This window comes from Podarcis raffonei, chromosome 8, assembly GCF_027172205.1.
Source record: "Podarcis raffonei isolate rPodRaf1 chromosome 8, rPodRaf1.pri, whole genome shotgun sequence".
NCBI classification, from domain to species: Eukaryota; Metazoa; Chordata; class Lepidosauria; order Squamata; family Lacertidae; genus Podarcis; species Podarcis raffonei.
This window is the reverse complement of record NC_070609.1, coordinates 6,917,568-6,936,511: the sequence shown is the minus strand read 5'-3', so window position 1 is coordinate 6,936,511 and position 18,944 is coordinate 6,917,568. Positions and strand designations below refer to the sequence as shown.

Here is an 18,944-nt window from a genome sequence, read left to right as displayed (position 1 = left end):
TCAACAGAGCATTTCAGCGGGTGTATGCTGATGTGATTGGTCCTCTAGAACCTTCTAGAGGCAATGCAAGATATTATCTTGTGTGTGTGGATCATTTCTCTAACTATGTCTGGGTTTATGTGTTGAGAACGCCACAGGAAGCCTTGGAGAGGTTTCAGGAGTTTTGTGACAAAGTTAAGAGTATGCATGATGCTAACATTGATTGTCTATTCACAGATGAGAAGCAGATTTTTCTTTTACAGGATTTCCAGAGGTTCCTGCAGAAGAAGGGAATAAGACACAAGGTTTCTGTTTCAGCGGAAGCGTGGAACAGGGGTGTCTGTGTACGGGTGAACAGAGAATTGCAAAAGGGGATGGAAGCGCAATTGCTAAGTTCACATCTGCCACATGAGTACTGGGCCGAGTCTCTAATGTCGTTCTGTTATACGAAAGTGAGAAAGGTTTCAAAAGAGTTGGGAGGTTCTCCTTTTGAGAAACTGTTCCACAGAAAACCTTCTGTTGCCCATTTCAAGGTTTTTGGGTCTCATGTGAGAACAGAAGCTCCAGGTGGAGTAAAGAATGCCAGAGGCATTTTTGTGGGTTATGAAAAGGGTCTCTACAGAGTAATTTTGTCTGAATCTGGTCAGGTGATTCTCACAAAATTTCTAGAGAGTGCTCCTGAACAGGAGAGAGTGATAGTACACACATTTCCCACTGAGGACGATTCAGATGATGATGATTTCACTGATTTCAGCTGTAATGAAAGTGATGACACTGATAGCTCGGAGAGCTCAGTTGTCACAGTCATTGAGAGGAAGTCTCACACAATAGATAGGCCTTCACAACTGAAGGATGAACCACTGTTTACCATTGGAACTAGTTCTCCAAAGAGTCCTGAGACTGGACCAGTGAGCAGAGAGGATCAGCACCTCATACGTAGGTCTGAGAGAGTTACAAAGGGTCAACCATCCAAGAGGTACTCAAAAGAGTTTGCTAACTTAGCTGTTGCATGTGTTGCTGTTGTAAACAACCGAGGACAGGTTGGAGCTGTGTCTAAGTCAGAGACAAAGACACAACAGAGAGTTGCTAGCCAAGGTAGTGCAGATGCACTCATTCCTTGGAAACCAGACAACCAGAGAGGTACACTGGGGAAACCAGTGGCGGGGAGTTCCAAGGGTGGAACTGAAACAACAGGGGAGTGTTATGTGTATAACAACTGTTTGTTTTCTTCTCTGGATCATGCTTTGCTTGCTGCCACACGCATTGATTCTTTTGGGGGAGGATGTTACGAAAAAGGAGCAATGCAGAAGCAAGCACCAGGTGGCTGGAATGGTAAACAGGATATGGATGTTATTGGATTGTACCGTGGGAACCAGGAACAGTTTGTAAAGTGCTCTGAGAGCCGGATGTTACCTCAGAGCAGCACATGACCCTGTACTGGAAGTACATGGGTGGAGTTTATTCTCTCTCTGCTCTGGGAAGCAGAGTGTGCAGACATGTTTTCTCTGTACTGGTGAACGACAGGAATAAAGACATGTAAATATATTTCTGTCTGTCTCTTTCCCCCTCCCTGGGGGAGGAGTGGTGTGTTCTTTTCACGTTGAAAAGGATCGCCGAAGAGACCTCCCTTGATCTTGCCGGCAGACGCTGGCAGGGGAGGTAAGGATTCAAGCCGGGCACCTGGCGGGTGGCCAAGAGCTGGAGGCTCTGACTTTTGGCTTGAATCCCGACACAACCCCACCTTTGGAGGCAGAAATATTGCAAGGAATTTGACCCTTGCTTTCAATAGGTGACCGGGGCGAGCAGGCGCACAATGCCACCACATCTTTCCATACCTTACTAGTTCACATCTTTTTAACCCAAACTACTTTCCAAATGTTTTTAACTGAAACTGTTTTCAGAATGGTTTTTAACAGCTTTAGCTATTTTTAGAATGGCTTAAAATGTTTTAGAATTTGTTTTTTAATGTGGATGCATTTGCTAGTCCTCATCTCCTTGGGGAGGAAGGGCAGGATATAAATTCAAGGAATAAATAAAACCCACACCACATATTTAAAGCAATCTCATGGCACTTCAACAGCCGTGGCTGCCCACCCCACCCCAAAGAGGAGAATCGTGGGAACTGCAGTTTGCTCAGGCTGCTAAAAACTGTAGCTCCAGAAGGGAGGTGTCCCTTAAGAACTCTCAGCACCCGGAACAAACTACAGTTTCCAGTACCAATTGAGGGGAAGCCATGTGTTTGTTCAAAGTGGCCAGAGAACCCAGAGATGTGTTTTAAATAAAAGGACACATTCTGCTCATGTAAAAACACGCTGATTCCTGGACCGTCCGCAGGCTGGATTTAGAAGGCGATTGGGCCACATCCGGCCCCCGGGCTTTAGGTTGTCTACCCCTGCACTAGATGACCCTCAGTCTCTCTTCCAGCTCTGCGAATTTATGATTCTATGTCGCCGTTTACCTTCCCGCCAGAGCGGTACCTATTTATCTGCTTGCACTTTTTGGCATGCTAGGTTGGCAGGAGCAGGGACCAAGCGACGGGAGCTCACCCTGTGGCGGGGATTCGAACCGCCGACCTTCTGATCGGCAAGCCGTAGGCTCCCTGGTTTAGACCGCAGCGCCACCCGTGTCCCCCGGTTCGAGTCCTACCCTGTGCAAAAAAAAAAAAAAAATTCCTGCATTGCAGAAGGTTGGCCTCCCCTAGATGACTTTTGGGGTCCTCTCCAAGTCTTTTGATTCCATGTCGCCTTGGGAAAAAACTCAACCCCAACGCTGCAAACTTTCTGCCCGGGAGCCTCCATATGGGGAGGGAGGCGGGTCTCTTCCCTCCGCAGGGGGCGTGGCGCCTCCCCAGCTGTTCTGGGTCCACGTGGGTTGGACCACCTTAGGGGAAAGTGCAAGGACATGCGGCGCGCAGGGGAGGCGGAGGTAGGGCTGGCACCCCCGCCGCTTTATAAAACCTCCATGCAGCGCGCCCGCGGCGTCCAGTGGCCCCCGCCGAGGAAAGGGCGAGCCCGGCAGCCCCGATCGGCCCCACCATGCGCTGTGCGCGCCCCCGGACGCGCCTCGTCCCGGAGCTGCTGCTGTTGTGGCTGCTGGCTGTGGCGGCGGTGACACCTTTTCGTTTGGACACCTCGCCGGTAAGGGGGACCTGTTTTTGGGGGTGGGGTGGGGGGAAAGCAAGCCAACAGAGCGATGGGGAAGGTTGTGGGGTGTTTGTGTGTCTGTCTGTGCGTTTTTGGAGACAGGGGAGATCGGCGCATGGGGCTTGTTCCAGAACCAAAAGTCGTGCGTAAAGTTTGGAGGAAGGTTTCAGAAAGCCGCGGCTTCAGAAATACAGCGGGACCTCGGGTTACAAACGCTTCAGGTTACAGACTCCCCTAACCCAGAAATAGTACCTCGGGTTAAGAACTTCGCTTCAGGATGAGAACAGAAATCGCGCAGCGGCAGCGGGAAACCCCATTAGCTAAAGTGGTGCTTCATGGTTAAGAACAGTTTCAGGTTAAGAACGGACCTCCAGAATGAATTAAGTTCTTAACCCGAGGTACCACTGTACCGATCTGGGGTAAAAAAGAGACAAAAATGGTATTATTACTATTAAGCGCTATAGTGGGATTTAAGGGGGTGGGGTTTTTTTGGTTTGATTTTTTTTTTAGGGGGCATGCACTGACCTTGAGTGAAAAATGCACTCACCCTCTTGCTTATATTGTTAGAATCATAGATCTGTAGAGTTGAAAGGGACACCCAAAGATCCTCTAGACCAACCCCCTTCAATACACGTGGTCCACCATCCAATTTGAAACCATACCGGGCCCTGCTTAGCTCTGCAAATGTGCTAGACAAATTTCATTGCTGCACCCCTATTATTTAACTTAGTAGTTGCCTAACACAGGGGGAAGTCTCTGGGCAATTCACCATCAAGCAAATAGTTTGCTGGTCCTCTTCCTTATATTATCACCGTTCATAATGCTATTATTGAATTTATTAGTTGCCTAACACAGGGGAGTCTCTAGGCGGCTTGCAGTGAAGCGAAAGGTTCACCGGACCTCTTACTTGTATTACTATTATTGGTAATATTAATGTTCTTATTGTAAATTCAAGAGCACGCAAAACGGCTCAGAACAGCAGCTGTCGATATCTAACAAAGAAATGCACCTAAACCGACAACATCCGAACTGTGGGATTGGGGTGGAGGGAATTTATCAGCAACTGAGATCGACATCTTCCTGATTTTGGCTCTGTGGCAGATAGGACGCGGATTCATGAAGGTTTGGATGCCTGAAATGTCAAACGTGGGTGTTTTATTTTTAAAAAAGAGAAGTTACGGTGATCAATGCTTGGCATGACATTTGGTTTATTTTGGCTTAACTCCAGTTTACAATCCACAAGCTACAGAACCCCTAATGCAAAGTGTTTTTGCTCTCTGCAAATCTTTCCTTCCCAGAAGCCGCAGAAAGCCGTAGAGCTAACATTTTACTTTTATAATATGCACACATACACTTAGGAAGATTCTCACACTGTGTCTGGAAAGCCAGAATGCCTGACGAAACAAAGCAGTTGTGTCCTGATTTTATTTTTTATTTCTCTTCTGAAATTCGCACATTCATTTTGGTGGTGCAGAACTCCTTTCTGGAGACTTCCTCTAACCGTCTCCAGTCAAGTAGTTTTTATAAAATCTGGTTTGGAGCTTGACGTCCGCTGAGGGTTGCAACTTTGGTGGTTTATCCCAACTGGCCAAAAATCACTTTGCAAGCATGAGCTGCTCTTGTATTGGCTTGGTTCTGACAGCAAGAGCTTAACTTGCCTCCTCTTAGCAGGAGGGCTGAGGTTTTGGCGTTCCTTAGCTTCCCGAGACCACAGACACCCGAAGAATGAATGTCCCTTTTGAGAAGTCGAAGATGATCTTGTAGAAAAGGCGGGCAGCGGTTTGGACTCAGGGGGTACAATCGTGTCAGTACAGCAGACTTTTACTGCCTGGGCTCAGCAGTTTTGCACCTTCGTTTGTTAGCAGGTCTCTCGAACAGCTGCGGGGCAGGCAGAAATTCACCAGGTACAGCTTTTGCTTGTCATTGCTTTTCCATGGTATTTGGGTCAGTCTGACTTCTCCTCAGCCTTGGGCTCTGATAAGGCTGAGGTTTTCCAAAGGGCTCTGGAGTTAGGATTGCGGTCATCACCCTTGGACTGAATCCCCTGAAATTGATTTGGCACAGTTATTTATTGATTTCCTACATTTATAGGCCATCTTTTTCTCAAAGTGGTGTACCTGGTACTCCCCTTCCCTATTTGATCCCCACAACAACCCTCTGAGGTAGATGCAATATAGTAAAGGTAAAGGGACCCCTGACCATTAGGTCCAGTCGTGGCCGACTCTGGGGCTGCAGCGCTCATCTCGCTTTATTGGCCGAGGGAGCCAGCGTACAGCTTCCGGGTCATGTGGTCAGCATGACTGAGCCGCTTCTGGCGAACCAGAGCAGCGCACGGAAACGCCGTTTACCTTCCCGCCACAGCGGTACCTATTTATCTACTTGCACTTTGACGTGCTTTCGAACTACTAGATGGGCAGGACCGAGCAACAGGAGCTCACCCCGTCGTGGGGATTCAAACCACCGACCTTCTGATCAATTGTAAAAGCAGATGTGTAGCATAAAACGCATTAAAACAGGTTTATAAAAAAACTGGTGTTTTCTTCGTTTAAAAACATTTTCTTCCATTTATTTCCCACCTTTTGCTCTTTTTATTATTATATTTATCTCTCACCTTTCCTCCGATGAACTCAAGGTGGTGTTTGTGGTTCTGCACCTCCCAGACAACAACCTTGCGAAGTAGGTTAGGCTGTGACTGGCCCAAAGTCACCCCATACATACCTTCCAAATGTCCCTATTTTCAAGGGATGTCCCTGATTTAGAGAAGCCGTCCCGGTTTCTGATTTGATCCCAGAATGTCCCATTTTCCCTTAGGACGTCCCTATTTTCATTGGAGAAATGTTGGATGGTACGGAGTTATCCGACCCCTGAGCCGTCTGAAGGCAGTCCTGTATAGGAGAGTTTTTTTTAAAATGCTTAATATTTTATAATGTTTCTATATATGTTGGAAGCTGCCCAGAATGCCTGGGGCAACCCAGTAAGATGCGTCAGTTATAAATAGTAAAAATATCATTATGGAATGGGGCCTCCCTATTTTCACCGGAGAAATGTTGGAGGGTATGCTCAGGAGCTTTGTGGCTGAGTTCCCCTTACTGTTTTTATTATTATTCTAGAATCATAGAATTGTAGAGTTGGAAGGGACCCAGGGGTCATCTAGTCCAAGCCCCTGCAATGCAGAAATCATCGCCAGCATTAACAAATACGTCAGTACTGCATTGACAAAAACATACCCGCATTCCTAAACGTTGAAGAGGCACTTGTAGTTATGTTGTGTGTGGATTTGAACCCTGATCTCCCAGGCCCTAGTACAGTGTTCTAACCACTAGACCACAGAACCTCTGACAGCCACCTATCCAGGCCTAGGCCTTCTTAACCCCTGCAAGGTGAGGGTCTCCGGTGGCCTTAAGGCCACACCTTGCAGCTAATGGTTTATCAATGGCTATCGGTCACAACGTCTGTATCGAACCTCCACGGTCAGGAGCAGTTTACCACTAAATGCTGGCTGCAGGGAGAAGTAGTGGGGCATGACTATTCTTTCAACAACTACATGTTGAGCTTCCTAGGGGCACCCTTTTGCTTACTGCTTTTACTTCTTTTTATAATGTACATAAAACAGAGAGAGAGAGACCCACTCGGCTAGGTGAGGAGCAAGTTGCTGGTCCTCATGGATCTTTAACCTGACCCAGCAGGCCTGTTCTCAGGTTCTTAGGCAAGCGTGAGGGATCTCTGGTCCTCCAGATGTTGTCGAACTACAGTTCCCATCATCCCTGGCCGTTGGCTGTGCTTGCAGGGGCTGATGGGAGTTGTAGTCCAGTGGGCAGGGAAAGATTTGGCAATCGGCGCAACAATGATTATTCCTTCGCCGTGTTTATCTGGGCATCCATAGACAAAGACAACAGGCTTTGCTTGCCTGTTTACATGTGCCAGGGACACGGTGACATTTCGTTCCTGCATGTGCCAAGGCCGATTCACAACTTTAAATCTGAGGCAGTTGTCTTCTGCTGCTCTGTTTGCAAAGTTCTGACCTTATTCGATGGGCAGCTGACCTCTTGCAAAGCTTATCCTCTTGCATCAGCTGATGGAGCAGCTGAGCTCTTGCAAGGCACTCTACTTTGATTTTTCCCTGATGTGCCTTTGGCCCAAAACTCTGTCCAACCTCCCCAGAACCCAGTATGGCCTCTCCTAATCCTTTCATAGAATTGCAGAGTCAGAAGGGACCATGAGGCTCATCAAGTCCAGCCCCCCTGCGATGCAGGGGTGTTTTGCTCAACATGGGGGTTGAACCCACAACCCAGAGATCCCACTATGCCATTCTGAATCTCTCCTTCTTGACCCTTTCTAGCCCGTCTAAAAAAACCCCACCCAACTCATTTGAGCATATCCTTCCCATTAGCCTTGCACCTGCCTTCTCTCTCCTCCTCCTCCCCGCAGCGTTGAAATGTAGCTTATAAGGGTTGTGGCCAAGCTCTGTCCGACTCAGAGCAGATCCATTGGAATGAATGGGTCTACTCTGCATACAACCCTAAGCTTGTGAGAGCGGAGACCTCCTCCACCACTTTTGCCTTTCCATCAAGGATAACGCAATGTTAATAATCGTCGAGTTTTGCTGCAAAGGAAGCCTGTTATGTATTGAAGTTTCAGTTCTGTTCTGGCCTGTGAATAAACAAGAGCTGTTTGAAGAATCGCTGTGTCGTCTGATATGTTCACCCACAACTTAACACTGGCAACAAGGATGGGATGGATGGACATTGGAGCACAGCCAGATGCAGCCACCCTCTGAGCGGAGCTGAATCACTGAGCTGAAACACCGAGCGAAATCACTGAACAGAACCAATTCAGAGCTGACCGTTCTGGCTAGAGCACTGAGTTCCATCCATCGCCCTCCACGCCGGCATCGGAATCATGGCTTCACTTGTGCCTCTACCACCATTTGCGCCAGCCTCTGAATCATGGGACTCCTACCTCGCTCGGTTCGACTGCTACCTCCAAGCCAAAGAGCTGACGGAAGTATCACAGGAGCGTAAGCCTCTGTGGGCCTGAGGTGTTTGAGACGGCCCGAGCATTGGTTGCGCCTGTAGCAGTCCAGGCAACACGGTGGGACACGATTCAAGAGAAGCTCCACAACCACTACGCGCCAAAGCCGTCCAAGATTGCTGCCCGCCATGCGTTTTACCACCGGAACCAGGCAGAGGGGGAGTCAATTAACAACTACACCGCCGCCCTGCGACAGGCTGCAATGCACTGCGAGTTCCGAGACTTAGACGATGCCCTGATGGATCAAATCGTCTGTGGGGTCCGGGACATCCGTCTGCAACGGCATCTCCTCGCCAAGCCAGACCTCATGCTGCAGAAAGCCATTGAGGAGGCCGTGGCCTCGGAAGCTGCTGAACTCTCCGCCCAGGAAATCCGCAAGGCCACCCGGACCCTGGTACTGGCCCTCGGCGATCCAGCAGGGTTTCCAAGCGCCCAGTGTATTTAAAAGACTATGTTCACTGGACAAACTGCACATGTAAAGCTGTATGGTGAATAGGGTCAATTTATATGCTTATGTTCCTTACGGAAACCAATAAGGGTATTGCTGTATGGAATGGAACCACTATGATTGTAACTAATGCCTTATCTCGGTGGGGCGGGGTGTTATATATTGAAGTTTTGGTTCTGTTCTGGCCTGTGAATAAACAAGAGCTGTTTGAAGAATCGCTGTGTCGTCTGATATGTTCGCCCACAACTTAACAAAGCCCAAAGCATTACTTAGGAAGTGACACCGTTGTCCCACTCGCCTCCTGAGTCTTTGGCGGGAGAAAGAGGGCGCTTGATGGTTGTCTAGCAACCACCAGCTGGCTTTTCTATCCCGCACAACTTGTTCTAGGCCCGGAAGAATGTTTGGCTGATTCCCTCTGGTGGAGCACCTTTTCACATGCAGAAGGTTCCAGGTTCGAGCCCCAGTGTCTCCACTTAGGGCTGGGAACATCCCCTGCCTGGAACTTTGAAGAAATGCTACCAGTCAGTGTGGACATTACTGTGCTGAGTGGACCAATGGCCTGACTCGGTGTAAGGGAGCGTCCTCTGTTTCTATAGCCTTGGCAGCCATCTTGTTTAGGAGAACCACAACCTCCATAACACTCAAATTGCACCTGGGACCACAACTTTCTCAACACCATACAACCCTTCCGTTAGGAGAGCCAAGCTTGATGGGGGTGTATATTCAAATATCCGCCCCCCTTCATGGTTGTGAAGCGCCCTAAGATCTGCAGATGAGGGGCAGTATACAAATTTAATAAATAATAATTATTATTATTATAATTATTATTATTATTATTTTGTAAATTTGTATACCACCCTATACCCGTACATCTCAAAATAAAATGACAATACCACAAAATACGAAACGAAACAAAAAAAGACAATCCAATAAACGGAAGGTTGTGCATCTGTTGATGAAGATGATTAACAATATCTGAATGATATTTTTGTGGGTGGGTGGGGAACAGATTTTTGCTCCTCTGACCACATTTCAGGTGCTTCTCTTCAGACCCAGCTTCCTTCAGAGGAGCCTAGACTGCGGCAAAAACTCACATAATACACTGTACATTTAAAGCACTTTGAACAGTCACGGTTTCTCCTGAAGAATCTTGGGAGCTGTAGTTTTTTAAAGGGTGCTGAAAGTGGTTAGGAGACCCCTGTTGCCCTCCCAGAGCTACAATTCCCAGAGCAGTTTAACAGCCATTCCGTCTTCCCAGAGAATTGTAGCTCTGTGAGGGGAGCGGAAAGGGGCAACTCTGGGCGCCCTTGCCAAACTACAACTCCCAAAATTATTTTGGGGAGGCCGCTACTGTTTAAAGTCACAGTGCTTTAAAAGCGAGGTGCGAACGTGGGCACCATCCAACCCCGTTCGAGCAGGCAGAGGAGAGAGACTCCCAGGCAGAATGGCTTTTGGAGATTAGTTTACAGCCCCTTGCTGATCTCCTGCAGACCAAGTGCCCAAGTCGTATGCCTCATCTCCACCCCGGAGACACGAGCCAGGAACTGATCCAGAAGTCCCCCTCCTTTAAAATTTGGGTTGGGGTGATTCCCATTAAATCGACCCGCCCTGTGCAGGCCCCGAGATGTTATCTCTTCCCAAAACTCCACCTGTCACGTCCGAGCGAGGTGCGGGGACGAGAGGGCTATCGATCTGTGGGTCCTGCTGGCTGGCTTTCCAGCTGACTAATACTGATCTTTTTTTAAGTCCCCGGAGAGGGGATGACATCAGTCCCCGAGGGGCTTGGCCCTGCCAGGGCAGAGTAAAATTAGCTCCTGCAGGCAACCACTGGGAACTAAATATGGATGTCGGTCGTTCCCCATCTGGCAGCCGCGGAACAGCCTGTGTTTCACAGCATGTGAAAGCGTGACCTATTCCTGAGCCAGGAGGACAGACAGTTGGCCCGAGAGCACGAGCCTGGATTTGGGAGGGCTCCCAGTCCAAGGAGACCAGCGGTGGCTGCATCTTCCTCAATACCCATCGGGGCATCTGTGACAGGAGCGGGCCAGCAATAAATCACAGTGAGCGACCTGGAGTTAACTCTTTAGTAGCAAACACAGGAGGTAGTAGAAGTAGGGAAAGCAGTGTAAGGTAATTAAAAAATTTTGGGAAATGATATACAACGAATTGAAGAAAATGTTCCATTCAACATTTGTTAAAAAACCCGAGGCATTTTTGTTGGGGATTGTAGGGAAATACCTGCCAAAAAAGTTGAAAAACATCTTCATGTATGCGACAACGGCCGCGAGAGTTCTGGTAGCACAAGGATGGAAGACTGAAGAAACCCCAGCTAAAGAATCATGGCAAGAAGAATTGACGGACTATGCAGAACTGGCAAAACTGACATATAAGCTACGGGACAAGGATAACTGTGACTTTAAGGATGAATGGGAACCCTTTACAAAGTATCTGAAGACGCAACAAAGCAAACTGGACTCCTTGGCAGGTTTTGAATAAACATTCACAAGCTTTTTATTGATAATAATCAGCTAAATAGTTTGAGGATCTATACAACTTTGTAACATGCAGAAAACAGCATTCTTAGAGAAACCAAAGACTGGAACTGAGGGAAGTCGGGGGGTGGGTGGGTTTTGTGGGGGGGGGGAGGGAGGAAAAATGGGGGGGAACAAGGATGATATGTTTTTGGATAATATGTCTTGTTATAATTTTGAATAAAAAAAAGAGAGAAAAAGAAAGCAGTGTTGAGCTCGGGTGCTGTTGTCGTTCTTCCCATTGGGGCATCTGTGACAGGAGCGAGCCAGCAATAAATCACAGCGAGTGACCTGGAGTTAACTCTTTAGGACACAGGAGGGTCAGGCCCAAGTAGCACAGTAACCCCCTCTTTTAATTCAGCTGTGATTTGTGTATACATAATCATAGAATACAGTGGTACCTCAGGTTACATACACTTCAGGTTACATACTCTTCAGGATACAGACTCCGCTAACCCAGAAATACTGCTTCAGGTTAAGAACTTTGCTTCAGGATGAGAACAGAAATTGTGCTCCGGTGGCGCAGCGGCAGCGGGAGGCCCCATTAGCTAAAGTGGTGCTTCAGGTTAAGAACAGTTTCGGGTTAAGAATGGACCTCCGGAACGAATTAAGTACTTAACCTGAGGTACCACTCAGGGACATGGGTGGCGCTGTGGGTTAAACCACAGAGTCTAGGACTTGCCGATCAGGGGTCCCTTTAACTTTACCTTTACTTTACAGGTAAAGTTAAGTTTACCTTTACAGGTAAAGTTAAGTTACAGGGAACCAGGCAGAGGGGCTTCTCGGTGGTGGCTCCCGCCCTGTGGAACACCCTCCCACCAGATGTCAAAGAGATAACTACCTGACATTCAGAAGACATCTGAAGGCAGTCCTGTCCAGGGAAGTTTTTAATGTGTGACATCTTAGTATATGCTTGGTCTTTTGTTGGAAGCCGCCCAGAATGGCTGGGGAAACCCAGCCAGATGGGCGGGCTAAAGTAAAGGTAAAGGGACCCCTGACCGTTAGGTCCAGTCGTGGCCGACTCTGGGGTTGCGGTGCTCATCTCGCTTTATTGGCCGAGGGAGCCGGTGTACAGCTTCCAGGTCATGTGGCCAGCATGACTAAACCGCTTCTGGCGAACCAGAGCAGTGCACGGAAACGCCGTTTACCTTCCCGCCAGAGTGGTACCTATTTATCTACTTGCACTTTGACGTGCTTTCAAACTGCTAGGTGGGCAGGAGCAGGGACCGAGCAACGGGAGCTCACCCCGTCACGGGGATTTGAACCGCCGACCTTCTGATTGGCAAGCCCTAGGCTCTGTGGTTTAACGCACAGCGCCACCCGTGTCCCTATGGGCGGGGTACAAATAAATTATTATTGTTGTTGTTGTTGTTGTTGTTGTTATCTTTTAAGGCAGGTTTACCCATTGTGGTGCTCTCTACATATCGCAGGACTACAACTCCCATCATCCCTGACCGCTGGCTTGGCTAGCTCGAAGGATCTGTTCAGTTTTTGACAGGCAATGTCAAAACTGTGGACTGAGCTATCCTATTCGAGGTCTCCTGTTCAGACAGTAATGCGTACACTTTGGAAACCCATGTTTTTTTGTGTGGAGGGGTATCCTGGCATTTCAGCCAAGTGGGACTCTGGTCTTCTGCCCCCAAAGTCCTTAAGGATCCCAAACACAAAGCCCTCTCTCCAGCAGCTGGAATTCAGAAGCAATTTCAGAAGCGATCTCGTCGCGCCGATGCCATTCTTTTAAGACCATTTTGTCGTAGTAATAATAATAATAATAATTTATTTATACACCGCCCATCTAGCTGCATTTCCCCAGCCACTCTGGGCGGCTTCCAACAAAGTATTAAAATACAGTAGTCTGTTAAACATTAAAAGCTTCCCTAAACAGGGCTGCCTTCAGATGTCTTCTAAAAGTCTGGTAGTTGTTGTTCTCTTTGACATCTGGTGGGAGGACGTTCCACAGGGCGGGTGCCACCACCGAGAAGGCCCTCTGCCTGGTTCCCTGTAACTTGGCTTCTCGCAGCGAGGGAACCGCCAGAAGGCCCTCGGCACTGGACCTCAGTGTCGGGCAGAACGATGGGAGTGGAGACGCTCCTTCAGGTAAGCACAAACGGAAAAGTAAGAAAGAAGTCTGGCGATTTGCGGCCTCTCGCCTGCACCAGGAATCCCTCCTGTTCGTTTCCAGATTTGAGCTCCCTTTTGTGGGGGAAGAGAGTTTCTTTAGGCAGACAATTTCATGTAGGAATTTGGCAGCTCAGCCAAATCCTTCGTAAATATATTTTTTAAAAAAGGAGCAAACCCCAGGCAGCCAAAAAATGAAATAGAAAAGGAGCAGAGAGGGAGGTGTAAGGACACGTCTAAGGGAGAGCTGGTTTTTCGTTCCAAGTTCCCATCATCAGAGGAAGCAGAGAGCGCCTAAGGGTTGCACACCTGTGTTGAGGTAGAAGGGGGGGGGGAACGCAAGCCACCCGCTGATTTCTGCTACTTGGCACTGTTTCTGTGGGAAGTTTCGTTCTTCAGGACTGAGTTGGACCCTACTTAGTTTTGGGGGTGAGGGGTGGGGAAGAAATTTGATCCATTTCACACCTGGACCTGAACCTGAACCGGAAGCTAACCTGCGCGCTCCGAAACAATGCGACAAACGAAACACAGGCCTCTCTCGGAAATTCGCCCTTCTCCAAAGTTTGCAGTGCAGCCCTCTAGCGGTTCTCAACCTGTGGGTCCCCAGATGTTGTTGAACTACAACTCCCATCATCCCTGACCTCTGGCCTTGCTAGCGAGGGGTGATGGGAGTTGTAGTTCAACGACATCTGGGGACCCACAGGTTGAGAAAGGCTGCCTAGGCCTGGGTAGGCAAACTAAGGCCCGGGGGCTGGATCCATATTATAGTATTATATTATATAGTGTTATATTATATAGTATTATGGTATTATAGGTCAGGACATTAATAGGCAAGATGTTAAATTGTTTTTATATGCAACAACTGCGCCAAGAGTGTTGTTAGTCCAGAAATGGAAACAAGAAGAAATTTCGACGAAAGAAGACTGGCAGATGAAATTAATGGACTATGCAGAATTGGACAAAATGACAGGAAGGATTCGAAACCTGCGGGACCAGAGATTTACAGAAGATTGGAAGAAGTATATGAATTATTTGAAGAGCAACTGTAATCAACAAACTTCGCTAGTAGGACTACAAGAAGTTTTGTAAGGAGAAATATACGAAGTGTTACAAAGCAGAAAAAGATAGAGATATTGGTTATGAGTTTGAAATGTACTAGGGAAGATAAGAAATGCATACTGAGAGATTAGATTGGAAAATTTTCAGACAGGATTGGTGGAAGTCAAAAATTTGAGGAAGATGTAAAAGTATGTTTAATTACTGTTGAAAATGATATGTTAAAAAAACTAATAAAAAATTATAATAATGAAAGGGTAACATGGCGTAGGGAGCAGGGAGAGTCTGTGGGAGAGAGAAGTCCAGAATTAAAAGGCAGAAACTGAAGCAGGAAAGGAGGAAGGTCGAGAGGCAGAGATGAGTCCAGTTAGTGAAGAGACAAGGGTGACCCTGAGGTTAAAAGTCTCATGCTCAACCAACTTAAACTCCCAGTCTCAGCGTACGTAGCATCGCAGTTGAGATTCAGTGGTATGAGACAGCTGTAAGTGCATAGGGCATGTGACTCCCTACTTTTACCTTTCCGAGCACAATTCGAAGTGTTGGTGCTGACCTTTAAAGCCCTAAACGGCCTCGGCCCAGTATACCTGAAGGAGTGCCTCCACCCTCATCGTTCTGCCCGGACACTGAGGTCCAGCTCCGAGGGCCTTCTGGCGGTTCCCTCACTGTGAGAAGCCAAGTTACAGGGAACCAGGCAGAGGGCCTTCTCGGTAGTGGCGCCTGCCCTGTGGAACGCCCTCCCACCAGATGTCAAAGAGATAAACAACTACCTGACATTCAGAAGACATCTGAAGGCAGTCCTGTCCAGGGAAGTTTTTAATGTGTGACATCTTAGTGTATGCTTGGTCTTTTGTTGGAAGCCACCCAGAATGGCTGGGGAAACCCAGCCAGATGGGCGGGGTAAAGTAAAGGTAAAGGGACCCCTGACCGTTAGGTCTAGTTGTGGCCAACTCTGGGGTTGCGGCGCTCATCTCGCTTTATCGGCCGAGGGAGCTGGCGTACAGCTTCCAGGTCATGTGGCCAGCATGACTAAGCCGCTTCTGGCGAACCAGAGCAGCGCACAGAAACGCCGTTTACCTTCACGCCGGAGTGGTACTTATTTATCTACTTGCACTTTGATGTGCTTTTGAACTGCTAGGTTGGTAGGAGCTGGGACCGAGCAACGAGAGCTCACACCGTCGCAGGGATTCGAACCGCCAACCTTTAGTCCACAGCGCCACTCGCGTTAGGTAGCGCTGCCATATTTTTTAAGGTAGGGCATTGTGGAGGTGCCTGTCTGGGTGACCCTCTGAATTTTCCCTGAGCCACAGTCATGGGCCAGTTGAAACAGAGGGATGGTGAGAGGAATCAGCTGGGGGACCCCCAAAGGAAGAAGGCTCAAAGCCCAGGGATTGGTGGTGGGTTGACGATGAGTGGTCTGAGCAGAGCTTTCGAAACTTTTCATGTTGGCATCATGCTTACATGCATCATTTCACGACACAGTAATTCAGTTTTACTAGCAAACCAGAGGTTGAACTAACCCCTAACTCCAACCCCCTGGAGGAACGCGGGGAGCGTTCGCACGACACACCTACACACTGCAGCTGACACACTAATGTGTCGCCACACACAGTTTGGAAAGCACTGGGTTAGAGGGAGAATAGGGAGAAGAGGAGGTGTCGGAAGCTGAAGAGGTAACAGGGCTTAGTGAGCTGGGAGAGTCTGTGGCAGAGAGCAGCCCAGAATCAGTGGCAGAAGCTGAATCAGGAGAGGAGGGAGGCCAAGAGGCAGAGAAGAGTCAGGGGTCTCTCCCCCTCCTTGCAACAAGCTCCCTTCCCTCCTTGTCTCCCAGAACCAGAAGAGGCATGAAAAGGGCAGAGGGGAGGTTGGGTGCAGGCAGGCGCAGTCTCCGATTGCTTGGGGAAAGCTCTGGAGAGAAGGAGACTTAAGCAGCTTGTGGAGAGGCAGGGGCTTTCAGTCTCAGCAACTGATCCATGGGGTGCGACCTACCAGGGAGAGCTGCCCATTAGGCCTGACTCTCTTCAAAGTCTGTGCAGACCGTGTTCTTGCTAATAAAGAGTTAACGCCGACTTGCTCAGTGTGATTTATTGCTGGCTCGTTCCTGACTCCCCAAAACTTGTCGTGTGAATCACAGCCCCCTAAAATGAAGAAAGCGTCTTGTTTCCTGGGTATCAGAGTAGTCCAGCCTTCCCCGCCCCTCGGCCACAATAAATGTTGTGCGACGACTTGCACCAGCACCGGCCGGGCTGATCTTCTGACACCCCCTCAGGCATGATTTGTTTTGGATATTCCTTTTTATACGTGGTTCTAACCAAAACAAATCAGCCTCATCTCTGCTTTATTGCGAGAAAATGTGTTTTTTGCCGAAACCATACGGTTGGGAGGACGGGGAACAGGGAGGGGAGTGCAGGTTGTCAGAAGCCTGTATTATTTTTTAATTTTTTGTAATTATATTTATATATAAAAAAAGAAGACTGATGTGTTTTGGCTGCCTTCCTGCGGCTTTCCCCTCTTTCAAATAAAGCCCCCTTCATAAGCCGCCGAGCCGCGCTCCCTCGCTAACCAAAGGCTTTTGTCGTCTGGGGGGAAGCGAGGGAGGGCGCCCCACAATGAGGCTTTGAATCTGGCAAGAGAGTTTGCTCCGAGAGAAGCCTCTTTTGCCATGTTTGCTGCAGGCGCTAACAAATTACTCCGCCTGACAACTGAAAGACGTTTGTGTGTGTCTTGGCCCGATTCAGTGGGGCAGACTGGGCAGTAGCCTTGGGGTGGGGTGTCCGTGTGACTAGGAAAGCAGAGAAGGCCTGTGGGTCAGCAAGCATCGTGTCTAAAGCCTTGTTGTTGTTTAGTCGTTTAGTTGTGTCCGACTCTTCATGACCCCCTGGACCAGAGCACGCCAGGCACTCCTGTCTTCCACTGCCTCCCGCAGTTTACTCAAACTCATGTTGGTATCTTCGAGAACACTGTCCAGCCATCTCGTCCTCTGTCGTCCCCTTCTCCTTGTGCCCTCCATCTTTCCCAACATCAGGGTCTTTTCCAGGGTCTTCTCTTCTCATGAGATGGCCAAAGTATTGGAGCCTCAGCTTCAGGATCTGTCCTTCCAGTGAGCACTCAGGGCTGATTTCCTTCAGAATGGAGAGGTTTGATCTTCTTGCAGTCCATGGGACTCTCAAGAGTCTCCTCCAGCACCACAATTCAAAAGCATCCATTCTTCGGCGATCAGCCTTCTTGATGGTCCAGCTCTCACTTCCATACATCACTACTGGGAAAACCACAGCTTTAACTATATGGACCTTTGTTGGCAAGGTGATGTCTCTGCTTTTTACGGCATCCCATATGCTTCAGACAATATCATTTTGTGTAATCATGGAGTTGCAGAGTTGCGAGGGACGCCAGGGGTCATCCAAACCAACCCCCTGCGATGCAGAAATCTCAACTAGAATACCCCTGACAAATGGCCACCCAACCTCTAAAAACCTCTAAGGAAGGAGAGGCCACCACTTCCTGAGGGAGTCCATTCCACTGTCTTTTTTATAAAAAAAAAATTATTCATTTTATTTTTCATTCATTACATACATCTCATATTCATAACGTTTACTATGCATTCCTTCCTCCCTCCCCTTCCTTCCACTTCTGGTTTGTTTCTGCTTTCACCCGCTTTGCTGTCTCCTAAAAGAAAAAGCTACTAATAACATATTTCTACAATAACATCAAACCTAAAAACATAAAAATAACAACGAATACATCATATTATTTCTCTATCTTCCACACATTTTCTAATACTAATAATGTGAATGTTTATTTAAATCCTGCCATCCAGTCTATAGACTTTCTTTGTTTCTGCAAGTATAATATAAATGGTTCCCCTTCTTTTTCAAAGCCACTGTTGTCTTTTTCTCTTAGTCTGTCTGTCGTTTTTGCCAGTTCTGCATAGTTCATCAGCTTCTCTTGTCATTGTTCCAAACAGCTCTTACTGTCAGAAAGTTCTTCTGGGTCTTGAGTTGGAATCTCCTTTCTGTTATTTCGCTCTCTCTTCAGAGAAGTGATGTGGAGTTATCTGACCTCTGAGCCAAGGAGATAAGAAACTACAGTGGTACCTCGGGTTACATACGCTTCAGTTTACATACGCTTCAGGTTACAGACTCCGCTAACCCAGAAATAGTGCTTCAGGTTAAGAACTTTGCTTCAGAATGAGAACAGAAATCGTGCTCCGGAGGCGCAGCAGCAGCAGGAGGCCCCATTAGCTAAAGTGGTGCTTCAGGTTAAGAACAGTTTCAGGTTAAGAACGGACCTCCAGAACGAATTAAGTACTTAACCCGAGGTACCACTGTATTCAACCTTCAGAAGACATCTGAAGGAAGTCCTGTACAGTCATACCTCGGGTTACAGATGCTTCAGGTTGCGCATTTTCGGGTTGCGCACCGCGCCAAACCCGGACGTACTGGAACGGGTTACTTCCAGGTTTCGGTGCTCATATGTGCGCAGAAACGCTAAATCGCGCTTTGCACATGCGCAGGAGCGCCGAATCGCGACCCGCATGTGCGCAGACGCAGCGCTTCGGGTTGCGAACGTGCCTCCTGCACGGATCACGTTCACAACCCGAGCGTCCACTGTATAGGGAAGGTTTTAAATACAGTGGTACCT

At 48.2% G+C, this 18,944-nt stretch overlaps 1 protein-coding gene across 1 annotated transcript in view; it reads left to right on the top strand.

Annotated features, from left to right (window-relative positions):
- Nucleotides 1–2,875: 2,875 nt before the first annotated feature.
- LOC128420260 (SPARC-related modular calcium-binding protein 1-like) overlaps nt 2,876–18,944 on the top strand; it is a 67,004-nt gene continuing 50,935 nt past the window's right edge. Inside the window, exon 1 of the mRNA XM_053401852.1 lies at nt 2,876–3,116. Within this exon, the coding sequence (XP_053257827.1) occupies nt 3,015–3,116 (102 nt within the window). The 5' untranslated portion in view covers nt 2,876–3,014. The remainder of the gene's footprint in view (nt 3,117–18,944) is intronic.